Source organism: Cetorhinus maximus, chromosome 16 (genome assembly GCF_964194155.1).
Source record: "Cetorhinus maximus chromosome 16, sCetMax3.hap1.1, whole genome shotgun sequence".
NCBI lineage: Eukaryota > Metazoa > Chordata > Chondrichthyes > Lamniformes > Cetorhinidae > Cetorhinus > Cetorhinus maximus.
The window spans coordinates 70,955,782-70,973,107 of NC_135894.1; the positions used below are offsets into that span (position 1 = coordinate 70,955,782).

General features: G+C 43.0%; 1 protein-coding gene across 8 annotated transcripts in view; it reads right to left on the minus strand.

The window, feature by feature from the left end:
• Positions 1-17,326, minus strand: part of LOC144691685 (E3 ubiquitin-protein ligase DZIP3-like) — a 113,258-nt gene that overhangs the window by 31,466 nt on the left and 64,466 nt on the right. For 3 of the 8 annotated variants that reach the window (XM_078560020.1, XM_078560017.1, XM_078560021.1), the window contains exons 13-19: positions 15,371-15,679; positions 12,286-12,942; positions 8,024-8,065; positions 4,680-4,768; positions 3,981-4,037; positions 2,639-2,694; positions 356-656 (exon numbers count right to left, since the gene is read on the minus strand). In XM_078560020.1, the coding sequence (XP_078416146.1) occupies positions 356-656; positions 2,639-2,694; positions 3,981-4,037; positions 4,680-4,768; positions 8,024-8,065; positions 12,286-12,942; positions 15,371-15,679 (1,511 nt within the window). The remainder of the gene's footprint in view (positions 1-355; positions 657-2,638; positions 2,695-3,980; positions 4,038-4,679; positions 4,769-8,023; positions 8,066-12,285; positions 12,943-15,370; positions 15,680-17,326) is intronic. The other 5 variants (XM_078560018.1, XM_078560023.1, XM_078560022.1 and 2 more) reach the window with 5 other exon arrangements.

Below are 17,326 nucleotides of genomic sequence, written 5' to 3' on the forward strand. Positions count from 1 at the left end.
CGGAATATGGGGAGTGGGATCAGCCATGACCGTATTGAATGGAAGCGCAGGATCAACGGGTCATATGTTTTACTCCTGCTCCTATTTCTTGTGTTCTTGTATTAGTGATATGTGCAAAGATCTGGAGTTGAATGAATCAAGGCGAAACCAAATGACAGTTGTCACTAACACCTCCGGCTTAATGGCAAACTCAACATCCATTTTTCTATTCCAGAAAATATTCACCCTGAACCAAAGCAAATTTTGGTTTGATTCAATAATTGACTTATCCCTATTTGAGTTGACCCCTGATGAGTATCAAGCCCCGTGGAGTAAGCTTAAAAAAAATATATTTATAAAAAGATCACAAACTCACACTTACTGACGAGGGAACTGAGGAACGAGTGGACTCCTCATCAATGAGGGTATTATCAAGGTCGTCCAGCTCTCCATCACTTTGGTAAGTTTGATCAGGCAAATCGTCAAGTGTGTTGACTTCATGACTTGTTAAAGAGGGACCAGCATTACAGTTGTCAGTCACAGTACCCAATAACAGTAGTGATGAGGCTGGTGCACTGGCACTAAATGCAGAAACATCACAGCTACAATCTGCCACTTGCTTGTTGCTTCCATTCTCATTCAGCTGGTTCTCTTGCACAGGAATTGATAGGGTCTCACTGTTATAAATAAAACTCAGCAAGTTTACCTAACAAGTTTACTGTTAATTAAAAATGAGGACAAACTGTAACTAAAGTTTGGTACTATTTTGCAAGAGTGAAAGGCACAGTCAAATACTCACTTTTATTCACAGGGGTTCTCTTTATCTCCCACCACTTCCCACACCTTATCTGCATTCTTTTCAGAGACAATATGCACTCATACCAAGAGTACTGATCCTCGAAATGGGAAATGGCCCATCAGGCCCTTTCTTTCCAGGTATAACCTATCCTATCTTGAACACTACCCAATCCATTTAAGGCTTGTCCAAACAAAATTTCAGAATGCCTACCCAACTGACCATATACTTTTCATTACACTTCTTAGATTATATTAGCATGGAAATTCCAATAGTTCTGTGTCACCAGGAATGTGGTAAGGCTGAACTTTAGCCTGCTATTCTCTCCCTGCAATGCACGTGTCCCAAATCCAGGAGGCAGGGTAGTTTATATATTGGAACAGATGTCCATGCCAGTAGCAGAGTTACTGGGGCACCTAGCCTACAGTCCTGCTGTGATTTCAGAGTGGCACCTTGCTGCTCCATGGGAGAGAAGAGGATGGTTTGTCTTATTTCAAAGGTCGGTTTTGTTCCTTTGGTAGTGAGCTTCCAATTTGATCTGTCAGGGATAAGTTACATTTGAATACTGTGAAGTGGAACCCACACACGCTTTGTATAGCATGTAAGCCTAATCCCAACCTTCAATGTTGTAAGTTACCACCGCCTCAAGGAAGAGGCTAAAACTCAAAAATGGATCGAATCTCAGCTCTAGGATGTTTGAGTTCTGCCTCAAAGCATAGTAGTAGTTCCAAGGTAAAGTCATGCAGTAATGTAAGAACTAGGAGTTTCATGCAGAATCACATGCCCTTAGTATTCTCAAACCTGTTCTTAACAAAATATTCAAAATGCTGGAATCATTCAAATAAGTTCATAGCTGCTTTGAACTCTCTTCAATAATAAACATCCTTTTGAAAATAGGGACCACAAAATTGGCTTGGCCTGTTTTTCAGGGTCTGGTCTGTGTCTTCAAACTTTTGAGAAAGCAACACACACACACATTTCTGACTGGAAGTGCACTCAGGCGATATTGACAAGAGCAAATAAGAGGCATCCTTTATCCACATCTGAAGCAGGAGTTAGGTCCTTTGCAAATGCATATTAGGGGCCTAAAACCTACTCGAGGTCCTAGTTGCAAGATTGGTTTGCCCTGAGGCAACCAACAATACAGAATGCCCACAAATAAAATACAAAGTTACTTTCCTATGAACATAGAGCTGGGAGGCCCTGAGATTGTCACCTTCAGACTCCCAAACTCTAATCCCCAGGTCCCAATCCTGTAGCTCACTGCCAGCTGATACTTATGATCCTCTGATCCTTCTCAGAGGCCATCATTTAACTGTGGGCTACTGCTTCCATCACTCAACTTTTTTACTTTCTCCTGCATCAGGAGGTCAGAGGCCTAATGTCTGCAGTTCCTTGGACCATAATATTCAAGGCCAGGTATCCTGAATGGGGGAGTGCCCAAAAAGAACACTGTACATTCTCAAGGACGATTTGGGATGGGCAATCAATGCTGGCCTCATCAACAAGGCTCACATTCCATGAGTGAATTAAAAGAAAAATCTGTAGGCCAAGGAGTCCCAAACTTTTGCACAATATTTCAATTTGAGCTCAATGGTACAAGATTAGAGTCATTAATTATATTCAAGTCCCTTGTGATGCATCTGTAAATATTACCTCATCAGTCTCCTACTGATGCAACATGGATATAAACAGGATATGCCAAGTGAAGGAATCGTGTCGAAATCTGGCTAAAAATATAATTGAATTAAATCTAAATGTGTATAATTGAGTTTATACATGAAGGGAGGAAATGGAAAATGAATTATGTTGCCAATTAAGTGCCCATATAAAGAGGTTCAGTCCATTAAAAAGGGACCTTACCGTTTGTCTGATGCTGCATCATGAGCTGTATTTTGATCCTCTTCATTTATTTGACCCTGGAAGGAAAGGACTTTGTTTCAGAAAATTTCATTCACAGAGGGCCGGCAAACTTTGCCTTCCTTTCCATTGAAATAATGACTTCACATCGTTAATGAAATCTGGTAGTGTTAATGCAGGTGGAATACAATGTACCCATGTGCTTCTTTGTATCTGGGTATTAATAAACGGATTAGAGGAGACTAAACACTGGATTTAAGTGATGATGTGTTTACCTGTATTATTACAGAGCTCTTGCCTTTGCAATTTACCGCCAGTGTCGTGGGTTATCATTCAATTATTATCGGCTCCCTGGAATTGCTTTAAACATAGTCCTTGTGTTCTGTCTATTACTGATTTATCTATTTCCAATTGCTTGATGCTTTTGATCACAAAGTACATTGCCAATTTAATTTATTCTAGGGAGACACTGGGAGCACATAGTTGATTTACATTACACTGCTTCTACTGAAGCTACGCAGGGTTACTTGGCTTCCCCAGAGACAGGTTGCATCACAGGCCGCTGCCTGCACCATGTGGCATTCTCCATTGACATGGGCACATGCAGCTGTGAACCCTGCATGCACTCAAACATGTTGAAACAACGTTATCCTGACATCTCACAGTCCAACCGGCTGATGTGACACTAGGATCCCACATTTGGACCATGCAGGAACTGACAATGCCGATATTGTACACTCCTAAAAAAGTAAGTATGAAACAGCAAGGCGGGCCCTACAGCGATGTTATATAATGGCCAGGTACCCTGATTGCAGGTCAATTAAATTTTATGGAACTCTCTCTCTACTGAAATGTATCCGAAAGCACTCTTTGAAACATTTTGGTGCATTTGCCAGAGTGTGTTACTGCATCCTCACAGAGGAGTGGGTGACCTCTCTGCACAAAGGCTGCAACAGGTAAACAGCAGAGGTGGCGGTGTTTCTCACTCTGCAGCAAGGTTATGCCACTATCGGCTAGCTAGAAACTTCACTACTAAAAGAGTCAAGAACTTCTTCTGTTGGTACAATGTGTTTGCAAAGCATGTTTGTGCAATTAAGAAAAATTAATGTGAATCATAATCATAAAAAGGAGCATGGAATAGTTTTTTTGATTGGTCATCAGAAGTAACATATTGATGCATGGTGTTTCTATTTATAATTAATTGTGGCTAGGATTACAAGAAGCAAATACAAACACGAAGCTCCCTCCATCAATAATCATTTAAACAATGTGCATGCTGACCTGCCATGTGATTTTTAGCTCAGAAGACACTTTTTTAATTCTGTTAATTGATAACACAGCTTACCTTTTTACTTTTAGACTTTTTCTTTTTCTTCTTAGACTTGGTTTTGGCTTTCAATACCTACAACGAGACCAAAAGAAAGTGAATCAGTGAAATAAAGCCTTCAACTAAAACTTTTCACCAATCTTTCAGTTCCAAGCAGAGACCAAGTGGACGATTTCTTTCCTTGATGGGCAATTCAAATTTGAGTAGGGTGATCTTGTTGACAATGTCCTTTGTGGCTGTTGGCTGCAGATTAGGCATTTCCAGGGCTGTACATGGATGTGTAAAAATGTCTGACAGCAGGTCTCTCATTAATGCTACAACTGCTATGGCTGGGAAAGAGCAGCAAATCAAATAGCTAAATAATGCAAGGTTTATAAGGCACTTGGCATACCTGCACTAAACAAATGCAATGTGGAGCTGCAACATTTCATCCAATTGTACTGCAACATCACTACAGAAGTGTATTTGATAGTATCAAGTGTTTTCTTCTTGCATTAGTAACACAAAATGTATTGACTAGAATAAAATCAGCAGCGAGGTCGTGTCCAAGAGGAACCAAATTGAAATGGAGTTAACTGGGCCTTTTTCTGTTAGAGACTTTCCATCTCTTCCTCCACATTCCAGAGGTGACAGAACCATGTTCTATGTCATTATTATGGTCACATCTAATTAGTTTCCAAACATGGCAAGCGATCATTTATAGGAGGGAGATCATACCGTTGAGTCATCATCATCCTTTAACTCTGTTGGCGCCATTATTTTCTCATTTGTTTCTACTGGAGCAGGAAGTGTAGGCAAGCCTGTCGCTAAAAGAAATAAGAATTTGTCAGCCGAACGTTTGTTTCATAATGTATATGGTTAGGTTTCTCACTTTCAGGAACTTTTAGTGTACTGGTTAAACCAAACAAGTTGGTGATTATGTTTGCAATAAAAAAAACAAAGTCTATACTGTTGGCTATTATTAAACCATGAACCACACACTGAAAAATTATGCTCCCATAAAACTAATCCTAAATCAAGATCACTTCATTAATCTGATTTTCTTTCTGAAAATATGAGGACTGGGGGAAAAAAAATTAGGACAGGCAATCACAACTGTTAATGAAGGTCTACTGATAAGAGAACTCGTATGTCAAATGAAGACCAATTCCTGTACTACTCAGAAACCCATTAACCTGGAAAAACAAGTTTCGTTTTGAAATTGTTATACTATGGTTTCAAATCCAAAAGTAAAATGACAACTAATTTCTTCTGATATAAATGTAATGGGTCAGAATGATACCACACACATCTCCAAATAAAAGGGGGCATTATTGCTAAGGATATGACTTTGCAACAGTATACTCTTGTGTAATTGAGTCCATCATGTACTGTTCTGTTTGAAAAAAGCTGACCTCGAAAGCGAAACTGTGGGCATTGTGCAGACACAAGCACTAAGTTCACTTCATTAATGTAAACAAGGCTTGGGTGAGAATTATGCAACAATAAGAAAACTAATGCATTATAGGAGATGGAATGGTAGGAGACTCATGTGGAACATAAATCCCAGCCCAGGCTAGTTTCTGTAAATTCTATAGAATTATATATCTAAAAGGTTGATGGATAAATGTCAACTAAATGGTTTTGTTGATTTGAAGTTTTTGTCTAATTGACTCTCAAATTTAACAGTACAGCAGCAATTTATCAAGAAATTCAAAGTGACTTTTATCTAATCTCAAGATTGGAAAACAACTTATTCTCCAAAATGGATATTAGTGCTGAGGATGTTTCATTTTGATGCCAAATGATGATGTATTAGTGGTGTACCCTCGGCACCTGCCCAACGTGGCAGTTGGTTTTGATTCAAGAGGTAAAGTGGTGCACAAGATTTCCATTAGATTTTCCTGTGTAAACTGTCTTTTTATTAGTGAAGAAATGGGAGATCTGCAGTTGAAAATCCTCCAGCATGGTCAGAATTTAATGCCCTCCTGGGCAGTGAGTTTGGAGGCATTTAATGGAGCAGTAGTATGCAGGGTAGGTACTCCGCTGCTTTTCTGCTTCCGCATGATTAAGTCAGGGGCGGGAAGGCTCTTGAACTGCCTTCCTGCCCAGGCATTGAGGGCCTTAAGTGGGCAATTAATGGAAGCCTGAAAAGCAAACCCAGGGGAGTCACTCGTTCAAAGGCGTTCACTGCCTGCTTGAGTGACCCGGCAGCTGGCCCTCTGAGAGCCACTCCTCTGTCAATTCTGCCGACCTGCAACCCCCACCCTGTCTTCACTAGTCTATGGCCTGCTTCCTTTGGCGATCCTAGGCCTCTGGTGGATACATTGCCGGCAGCTGCCACCAATTCAGTGGTGGTGATGGGCAACAGAGAACTGCCTGCGTCTGATTGGTCGGCAGCTCCCAGGGTCCTAAATCCCGGGGGGAGGCCTGCCGCTAGTAAGTTAAGTGCCTAATGGACACTTAATTTGGTTTCTGCCAGGGCCACTCAGCTCCTGAGCTCAATTCAGCCTTAGTTAAAACATGGACAAAAGAGCTGAACCCCAGAGAGGAGGTGAGAGTGACTGCCCTTGACATCAAGGCAGCATTTGACCAAGAGTGGCATTAAGGAGCCCTAGAAATACTGGAGTCAATGGGAATCAGGGGGAAAACTCTCCACTGGTTATAGTCATGCCTACCACAAAAGGAAGATGGTTGTGGTTGTTGGAGGTCAATCATCCCAGCCCCAGGATATCACTGCAGGAGTTCCTCAGGGTAGTGTCCTAGGCCCAACCATCTTCAGCTGCTTCATCAATGAACTTTCCTCCATCAATAAGGTCAGAATGGAGTGTTTGCTGATGTTTGCACAATGTTCAGCACCATTTGCGACTCCTCAGATACTGAAGTACTCTTGTCTATATGCAGCAAGACCTGGACATTATCCAGGCTTGGGTTGATACGTGGCAAGTAACATTTGTGGCACACAAATGCCAGGCAATGATCATCTCCAACAAGAGAGACTATAATCATCTCCCCATGACATTCAATGGGATTGCCTTCGCTGAACCTCCCACCATCAATAAGCTGGGGTTACCACTGATCAAAAACTGAACTGGACTAGCCACATAAATACTGTGGCTATAAGAGCAGGTCAGAGGCTGGGAAATCTGCGGCAAGTAACTCACCTCCTGACTCCCCAAAGCCTGTCCACCATCTACAGGGCACAGGTCAAGAATGTAATGGAATCCTCTCCATTTGCCTGGATGAATGCGGCTCCAATAACACTCAAGAAGCTCAACACCATCCAGAGCAAAGCAGCCCGCTTGATTGGCACCCCATCCATCACCTGCAACATTCACTCCCACCACCACTGATGTCATGTACAATCTACAAGAATCACTTCAACAACTCACCTTCGACAGCACCTTCCAAATCCATGACCCCTATCACCTAGAAGGACAGGCGCAGCATGTGCTAGGAACGCCACAACCTGCAAATTCCCCTCCAAGCTATACACCATACTGACTTGGAAATATATCGCTGTTCCTTCACGGTTGCTGGGTTAAAATCTTGGAACTCCTTCCCTAACAGCACTGTGGGTGTTCTGACACCACATGGACTACAGTGATTCATGAAGGAAGCTCATTACCACCTTCAATTATGGATGGGCAATAAATGCTGGTCTAGCAGGCATTGCCTGAATCCCATTAAAAAAAAAACAATAAGAGTATGCCTTCCCCAACAGGGGTGACGCGCGATTCTCGCCGGATCTCCAGCCGACATGCGAGACCCCTGTCGCCCAGATTAAATTCCGTCCCAAGTGTTAGATTTTCCATCCATTTAATGTCAACAGGTAGAAACTCTAACTCTATAATCGGAATTTCATCATGTAAATTTAAAACAGTGATACGGTTCACCATTAGTGAAAATTAATATCCAATGTGACCTTAGATAGTCAATCTGAAATAGGTACATTATTTTAATATGTTACTAGAAATCCCAATTAGTCCTCAAGTATGCCATTTTTGGCAGAGATAATAAAACTGAATGAGCACATTACTGTAATGTAGTTCCAAAGAGCATCAGTACAGCCAACTGCTTACTGTTTGTTGATGTTGCTCCTTTTGTCTGTATGGGCGTCCCTACTGGAACAAAAGGATGAGAGAATTTTAATAGTGATCGGTCACCTGGGAGAATCTTCAGCCCTCAAGCCACATTTTAGTATTTTTGAATTTATTGATAACAGCAAAACATGCACATAATTTGGCCATTTACATAAGTTGCTCATTTAGTTGTCCCTAAAAATCAATCAGTTTGCCCAACAGAATGGGAAGCTCCCATTTCATTTAGGTAGGCGGCTAATCCTACTCTATGCAATTGATGTGAAACAACAGTGTCAGAAGGTAAAGGCACACTGTTATTTTATTTCCTGCTGGTCTTGTGATTATGATTAATGCAGTTTTTTTCCATTGCTTTATTCGGTTTGTTAAAACATAATAGAATATGGAAAAAACAAACATTAGAACTGCAGTATTTATATTCAAGGGCTGACATTATACTAATGCGCATACAAGAAACATTTAAAGAGTATTTATAAAGACCATTACTCAAGATTGCTTCTATGGGAGGTTATAGTTTACGCACTCAGGTTCGGAATCCTGCATCTAGTTAGCAGCACCATGAACATGCACAAGTGTTAATAACTATTACAACTATACAGTTGCTGTTACATCGGCAAATTAGTAAGACTCAGGATTATGAATAGAAGAATGAGGTAAAGTTAGAAGAAATTCCCCCCTTACAGACAGTTATTAGAATTATGGAATACTTTATCATAAGGGGCTACCTAGTAAAAGACATGCATCATTTGAAGAGGAATTCGATAAGCATTTTTAAAGGAAGAATACAAACTGACATAAGGAGGGCAAGGAAAGAAGATTGGATAATTTTTTAAAATTCATTTATGGGATGTGGGCGTTGTTGGCTAGACCAGCATTTATTGCCCATCCCTAATTGCCCTTGAGAAGGTGGTGGTGAGCTGCCTTCTTGAGCCATTGCAGTCCATGTGGTGTAGGTACACCCACAGCGCTGTTAGGAAGGGAGTTCTAGGATTTTGATGCAGTGGCAGTGAAGGAATGGTGGCATAATCCCAAATCAGGATGGCGAGTGGCTTGGAGGGGAACTTCCAGGTGGTGGTGTTCCCATGTGTCTGCTGCTCTTCTCCTTCCAGATGGTAGCAGTCATGGGTTTGGAAGGTGCTGCCTATGGAGCCTTGATGAGTTCCTGTAGTGCAGCTTGTAGGTGGTACACACTGCTGCCACTGTTCATCGATGGTGGAGGGAGTGAATGTTTGTGGAAAGGGTGCCAATCAAGTGGGCTGCTTTGTCCTGGATGGTGTCAAGCTTCTTGAGTGTTGTTGGAGCTACACTCACCCAGGCAAGTGGAGAGTATTCCATCACAGTCCTGACTTGTGCCTTGTAGATGATGGACAGGATCTGGGGAGTCAGGAGGTGAGTTACTTGCCACAGGATACCTAGCCTCTGACCTGCTCACAGTATCAATATGCCACAGTATTTATATGGCTAGTCCAGTTCAGTTTCTGGTCAATGGTTAACCCCCAGAGTGTTGAAAATGGAGGATTCAGTGATGGTAATGCCAGTGATGTTTAAGGGGCCATGGTTAGATTCTCTCTTGTTGGAGATGGTCATTGCCTGGCACTCGTGTGGCGTGAAGGTTACTTGCCACTTATCAGCCTGAGCCTGCACACTGTCCAGGTCTTGCTGTATTTGGACATGGACTACTTCAGTATCTGAGGAGTTGTGAATGGTGCTGAGCATTGCACAAACAGCAGCAAGCATCCCCACTTCTGACCTCCTGATGGAAGAAAGGTCATTGATAAAGCAGCTGAAGATGGTTGGGCCTAGGACACTACCCTGAGGAAATCCTGCAGCCATGTCCCAGGGCTGAGATGATTGACCCCCAACAACCATAATCATCTTCCTTTGTGCTAGATATGACTCCAACCAATGGAGAGTTTTCCCCCCCGATTCCCATTGACTCCAGTTTTGCTAGGGCTCCTTGATGCCATACTCCGTCAAATACTGCCTTGATGTCAAGGGCAGTCACTCTTACCTCACCTCGAGAGTTCAGCTCTTTTTGCCATGTTTGAACCAAGGCTGCAATGAGGTCAGGAGTTGAGTGGCCTAAACTGGGTATCAGTGAGCAGGTTGTTGCTAAGCAAGTGTTGCTTGATAGTACTGTTGATGACTCCTTCCATCATTTTACTGATGGATCGAGAGTAGACTGATGGGGCAGTGATTGGCCAGGTTGGATCTGTCCTGCTTTTTGGGTACAGGACATGCCTGGGCAATTTTCCATGTTGCCAGGTAGATGCCAGTGTTGTAGCTGTACTGGAACAGCTTGGCTAGGGGTGCAGCAAGTTCTGGAGCACAAGTCTTCAGTACTATTGCCGTAATGTTGTCAGGACCCATAGCCTTTGCAGTATCCAGTGCCTTCAGCCGTTTCTTGGTATCATGTGGAGTGAATCGAATTGGCTGAAGACTGGCATCTGTGATGCTGGGGACATCCAGAGGAGGCCGAGATGGATCATCCACTTGGCACTTTTGGCTGATGATTGTGGCAAATTCTTCAGCCTTATCTTTTGCACTGATGTGCTGGGCTCCCCCGTCATTGTGGATGGGGATATTTGTGGAGCCTCCTCCTCCAGTGAGTTGTTTAATTGCCCATCACCATTCACGACTGGATTTGGCAGGTTGCCAAGCTTAGGTCTGATCCATTGGTTGTGGAATCTTAGTTCTGTCTATCACTTGCTGCTTGGCAACGCAAGTAGTCCTGTGTTATAGCTTCACCAGACTGACACCTCATTTTTAGGTATGCCTGGTGCTGCTCCTGGCATGCCCTCCTGCACACTTCATTAAACCAGGGTTGATCCCCTGGCTTGGTGGTTCTGGTAGAGTGGGGAATATGCTGAGCCATGAGGTTACAGATAGTGGCTGAGTACAATTCTGCTGCTGCTGATGGCCCACAGTGCCTCATGGTTGCCCAGTCTTGAGTTGATAGATCCATTTGAAATCTATCCCATTTAGCACAGTGGTAGTGCCACACAACACAATGGAGGGTATTCTCATTGTGAAGGCGGGACTTGGCCTCCACAAGGACTGTGCAGTCAGATGCAAAGACAGATGCATCTGTGACAGGCAGGTTGGTGAGGATGAGGTCAAGTATGTTCTTCCTTCTTATTGGTTCCCTCACCACCTGCCGCAGACCCAGTCTAGCAGTAATGTCCTTTAGGACTCGGCCAGTCCGGTCTGTGGTGGTGCTTCCGAGCCGAGCCACCAGAGTACATTCTGTGCCCCTGCTACCTTCAGTGCTTCCTCCAAATGGTGTTCAATATGGAGAAGTACTGATTCATCAGCTGAGGGGGGACGGTACACTGTAATCAGCAGGAAGTTTCCTTGCCCATGTTTGACCGAATAGCATGAGACTTCATGGGGGCCAGAGTCAATGTTGAGGACTGCCAGGGCAACTCCCTTCCTACTGTATATCACTGTGCCACCACCACTGCTGGGTCTGCTGGCGGGACAGGACATACCCAGGGATGTTGATGGTGGTGTCTGGTACATTATCTGTAAGTGGTATTTCCGTGAGTATGACTATGTCAGGCTGTTGCTTGACCAGTCTGTAAGATAGCTCTCCCAATCTTGGCACAAGCCCCCAGATGTTAGTAAGGAGGACTTTGCCCTGTCTACAGGGCTCGGTTTGCCGTTGTCGTTTCCAGTGCCTAGGTTGACGTTGGGTGGTCTATCTGGTTTCATTCTTTTTTATTGACTTTTAGTGGTTTGATACAACTGAGTAGCTTGCTAGACCATTTCAGACGGCATTTAAGAGTCAACCACATTACAGCGGATCTAGAGTCACACGTAGGCCAGACCACGTGAAGACGGTAGATTTCTTTCCCTAAAGGACATTAGTGAACCAGATGGGGTTTTACGACAATTGACAATGATTTCATGGTCATCATTAGGCTTTTACTTCCAGATGTTTATTGAATTTAAATTCCACCATTTGCTGTGGTGGGATTCCAACGTGGGTCCCCAGAGCATTACCCTGGGTCTCTGGATTACCAGTCCAGTGACAATACCCCCGCCTCACCACAGGTGTTAAATGCCAGTTGAAGAGCTAGCATCAGCATAGGAATGGGCTGAAAGGTTATAGTACAGGAGACCAATGATCAACGGGACCATATAGTGCCTAATACTTGATTGATGCATGTTCATTGTATATTTCCAAAAGCTTTTTCTATTCAATTCTAAAAATATTATTTTCGGTTTCATTTGTACAGTACCTTGTTGGAAAAATGAGAGGAGCAGTTGCATGACATCTGCTACAGGTTTGCCCAGGTAACCAGCCAGTCGATGGTGATCCTCCCAGAGTTTTTCAACAGGACAACTTTTAAGCTCCTTTAATGTTTGGCTATCTGCTCCAAGGCTCACGAGAGATTCTGTGATTCTGTCCCACTCAGTGGTAAATTCAGGTTCCTCAATCCCCGTGTTCAGAGTCTCAAAAAGAAGTTTGTTTCGAAAGTTACAAAGGCGCAATATAGCAGCACTTTTACTGTGATCATTTGCCAATGGTTCAGTGTCCCACCCACGGCGTGGTGCAGGAAGGATCTTCATGTGTCGAATAAGTGATGCCAGTAATGTGATGTCAAATCTCTTTGAGTTGGGTTGTTCATTGTTAGGTGGGTAAAGTAAGTTCCATTCACCTGTGTTAAGCATACTCCTTGATGAACCCTTGTGATAAGGTTCCAGAGTGCGTTTATTTTTCAGTAATTCCCTCTTCAGTATCTGAGGTGGTACTGCCCGATCAAATATTTGCAAAATGACTTCAGTACCCTTTATTATGAGCAGATGAAGGAGACGGTAAAATAGGGAATAATCCATGACTTGGGAAAGAGGATCCACGGGCAAAACATTTCCAAAATTAGGGACACGTCCTTTGTCTAAATGTCAGCAAGCATTGCATTAGTGGAAGAACATGTAAAATAAATGGTTTACCATAGTAATATATCATGTACGTAGGTACCACAGTTACAACTTTACAGCTCCACAAAGATCACGCGGAAAAAATATTTTAGCCAGGAAATGTGTCATGTTCAACTAAACTGTCAATTTATCTTTGATCACACAAGCAAGAGCACAAATGATACATATGGAATCTGTAGCAGTTCTCTGTAAAACTAATATATTACCCTCTTAATTCCACAATAGGTTTCGAGCAACTGAATAAAAAAACTACAATTCCACTGGTAAATGTGTTAGCTGTTCCGTGACTAATATAGCATAGAACTCTCAGCCAGCAATGCTGAGAGTTATCTTGAATGAGATTGCGAATGGCAGCCATTTATGAAGACAGCAGTACTCAATCAACTCTGAACACAGTCCTATGCCTTCTGCATTCCACTCCCCATCATGCACCACCTACCTGCCCTTATCCCACTCAACTTTCCACATATCTGGTATAGGCAGGGGCTGAATGGTACTCAGGGGGCCACTTAATGCAAATGAGGGATCATGGCCTCTATTTGTTTCATGCCATTCATACACTTTAAATGTTGGACTCAGGGCACCTGCCATCCAGAACTATAAGACTCCAGAGGGGGCTTCTAATCAAATACAGAAAGAGGGTTTGCTTAAAAGCTGTTAGTGCAGTTAGTTTGTGCCCCATTGATCAGAGGAGAGAAACTTGCATAAAAGCCACTTCCTTATCAACTCTTTCTTCCTCTGTGAAAACGCCCTGAAGTCTGACACTGTAATTTTTTTTACTTCAAACTGTTACTGCTCCCTGATGGAGACCAGACCAGTCTCCTATATGTAAATGATGCTCGGCCAAAAATATAATCAGGGTCAGGAGGCATCTCAGCAGCTGGTGCAAGCTTTGTGTGAGGGGGCTGTGAGGAGGATGCATAGATGCTTCAGGGTGATTTGGACAAGCTGAGTGGGCAAATGCATGGCAGATGCAATATAATGTGAATAAATGTGAAACTATCCACTTTGATAGCAAAATCAGGAAGGCAGATTATTATCTGAATGGCTATAAATTAAGAGAGGGGAATGTGCAACGAGACCTGGGTGTCCTCGTACACCAGTCGTTGAAGGTAAGTATGCAGGTGCAGCAGGCGGTAAAGAAGGCAAATGGTATGTTGGCCTTCATAGCAAGAGGATTCGAGTACAGGAGCAGGGATGTCTTGCTGCAATTATACAGGGTCTTGGTGAGATCACACTTGGAACATTGTGTGCAGTTTTATCTGAGGAAGGATGTTCTTGCTATAGAGGGAGTGCAGCGAAAGTTTACCAGACTGATTCCTGGGATGGCGGGACTGACATATGAGGAGAGACTGAATTGGTTAGGATTATATTCGCTGGAGTTCAGAAGAATGAGGGGGGGAATCTCATAGAAACCTATAAAATTCTAACAGGACTAGACAGGGTAGATGCAGGAAGGATGTTCCCGATGGTGGGGAGTCCAGAACTAGGGGTCACAGTCTGAAGATATGGGGTAGACCATTTAGGACTGAAATGAGGAGAAATTTCTTCACCCATAGACAGGTGAGTCTGTGGAATTTGCTACCACAGAAAGTAGTTGAGGCCAAAACATTGTATGTTTTCAAGAAGGAATTAGGTACAGCTCTTGGGGCGAAAGGGATAAAAGGATATGGAGAGAAAGCGCGAGCAGCCATGATCATAATGAATGGCGGAGCAGGCTTGAAGGGCTGAATGGCCTACTCCTGCTCCTATTTTCTATGTTTCTATGTTTCTATATTAAGTCCCGCCTATCCCCTCCCTCATCACCCCTGGAGATGCTTCCCAGTCAAAGAGGTGGGGAATGGCAGACAGTCTCTAGGCCATCCTGTTAGGCCATAGATATACCATCGGTTAAGAGCTCTAATCATTCAATTCCCTGCTATAGATCATAATGAAAGTGTTCTTAAGTGATAAATTGAGTGGGTGGGAAGAACTGAAAAACTTGAAGTCTGCAATATAATTATTAAATAAAAACTGGTGACATCTTCCTCTTTGGTTCCAAGTTAAGGTCACTGTCTGACATGGTTCCTTCTGCTTGCAGATCAAAAAGTGTGAAAGGAACATTTGAAAATATGATTAATCAATCACAGAACATAAGTACAATTCAATTCTCTGCAGTTAAGAGTGCTATATGGGAATGTAGCTTGGACTCAAGAAGTAGGTAACTTCAAGGGCAGCTATGCCATTAGTTTTGGAACTAAAGCAGGCATCAGTAGCTTCTGTCTACTTGCGTACAGATTGAAGAGTGCTGTCCTCACGTGTTGTTTTTGACATTTTGAAAATTAAAGCTTAATTGTATCAGTCTGAATAAAACCTGTTGAAACTGTGATCTTGTTCTCAACTTACTGAATTGCTCAAACTCTCGGTCAAACTCTTCAAATAAAGGCTTCAATTTGGGTATCCTCTCTTGTTCTTCAGCCAGGGCAAACACTAGCTCTCCCATCTGCCAGAGATCTTTCTGAGTAGTCATTTGTTCCATCAGGACACCCGGCCTTTGTTCGGATGGAGTTACTGTTAGCACCTTTATTTCCTCTTTACTTATGGCCTTTCTTGACAGCAGCTTTTGAACAAAGATGAGGAGGTTTTCCACATCATACAGAATCTGAATTATAGCTTTCTTGTAGCTATACAGGAAGCACAAACTACACTGATCACCTAAACAAAAAAAACATGGAGATAGGAAGCATTAGCAAATCTCATTCAGACACAAAAAGGTGGTGAAAGTGGTCAACGCCAGCAACACAAAATGGACTCGTAGCAAATCAGCAGTTGGTTTCCACTGCATCAGTTTTTTATTTTCCATTGAATTGGAAAATATTGCACAAAATCTTTCATTTCAAACCAAGTGAAAATAACAGAGAGACTAGAAACAGGCTTCCAAAAAAAGTTTGAATTATCGTTCCGTGAATTTCAAAGGAAAGATTGGGTACAGTGAAATAGTGACTGTTGATTTGCTACAAGCCCATTTCTTGTGGCTGGCATTGACCAATTACATCTCCTGGATCAATTATAAAACACTAGAGCAATTAAAATTTGAATAACCTGCCAGGGTCTTAGGAAAAAAAATGGGTTAGAATAGGTGGCACAACTAAGGCAGCACCACTATTTTCAAAATACAAGAAAAAAATGCTGACAGGACTTAACCAGTGACAACAGGAACTTGCATGTAAAGAAAAATAAAATGAAGCAAGAAAAACTATATACATAACTATTACAGCAGAAAAACAATAATCTCAGAATTTTTTTTATTCATTTACGAGATGTAGGCATTGCTGTCTAGGCCAGCATTTATTGCCCATCCCTAATTGCCCTTGAGAAGGTGGTGGTGGGCTGCCTTCGTGAACCGCTGCAGTCCCTGTGGTGTAGCTGCACCCACAGTGCTGTTAGAAATGGAGTTCCAGGATTTTGACCCAGAGACAGTGAAGGAACGGCGATATATTTCCAAGTCAGGATAGTGAGTGACATGGAGAGGAATTTCCAGGCAGTGGTCTTCCCATGTGACTGCTGCCCTTGTCCTTCTAGATGGTCGTGGTCATGGGTTTGGAAGGTTCTGTCTAAGGAGCCTTGGTGAGTTCCTGTAGTGCAGCTTGTAGATGGTACTGCTGCTACTGTTTGTTGGTGGTGGAGACAGTAAATGTTTGTGGAAAGGGTACCAGTGAAACAGACTGCTTTGTCCTGGATGGTGTCAAGCTTCTTGGGTGTTGTTGGAGCTGCACTCATCCAGGCAAGTGGAGAGTATTCCATCACACTCCTGACTTGTGCCTTGTAGATGGTGGACAGGCTTCTGGGGAGTCAGGAGGTGAGTTACTCGCCGCAGGATTCCCAGCCTCTGATCTGCTGTCGTAGCCATGGTATTTATATGGCTAGTCCAGTTCAGTTTCTGGTCAATGGTAACCTCCCAGGATGTTGATAGTGGGGGATTCAGCCATGGTAATGCCATTGAATGTCAAGGAGAGATAGTTGGATTCTCTCTTGTTGGAGGTGATTGCCTGGTACCTGTGTGACACGAATGTTACCTGCCACTTGTCAGCCCAACCCTGGGTATTGTCCAGGTCTTGCTGCATTTGGACATGGACTACTTCATATTCTGAATGGTGCTGAACATTGCACAATCAGCGAACATCCCCATTTCTGACCTTATGATGGAAGGAAAGTCATTGATGAAGTTGCTGAAAATGGCTGGGTCCGGGACACTACCCTCAGGAACTCCTGCAGTGATGTCCTGGAATGGAGATGATTGACCTCCAACCACCACAACAATCTTCCTTTGTACTAGGTGTGACTCCAATCAGTGGAGAGTTT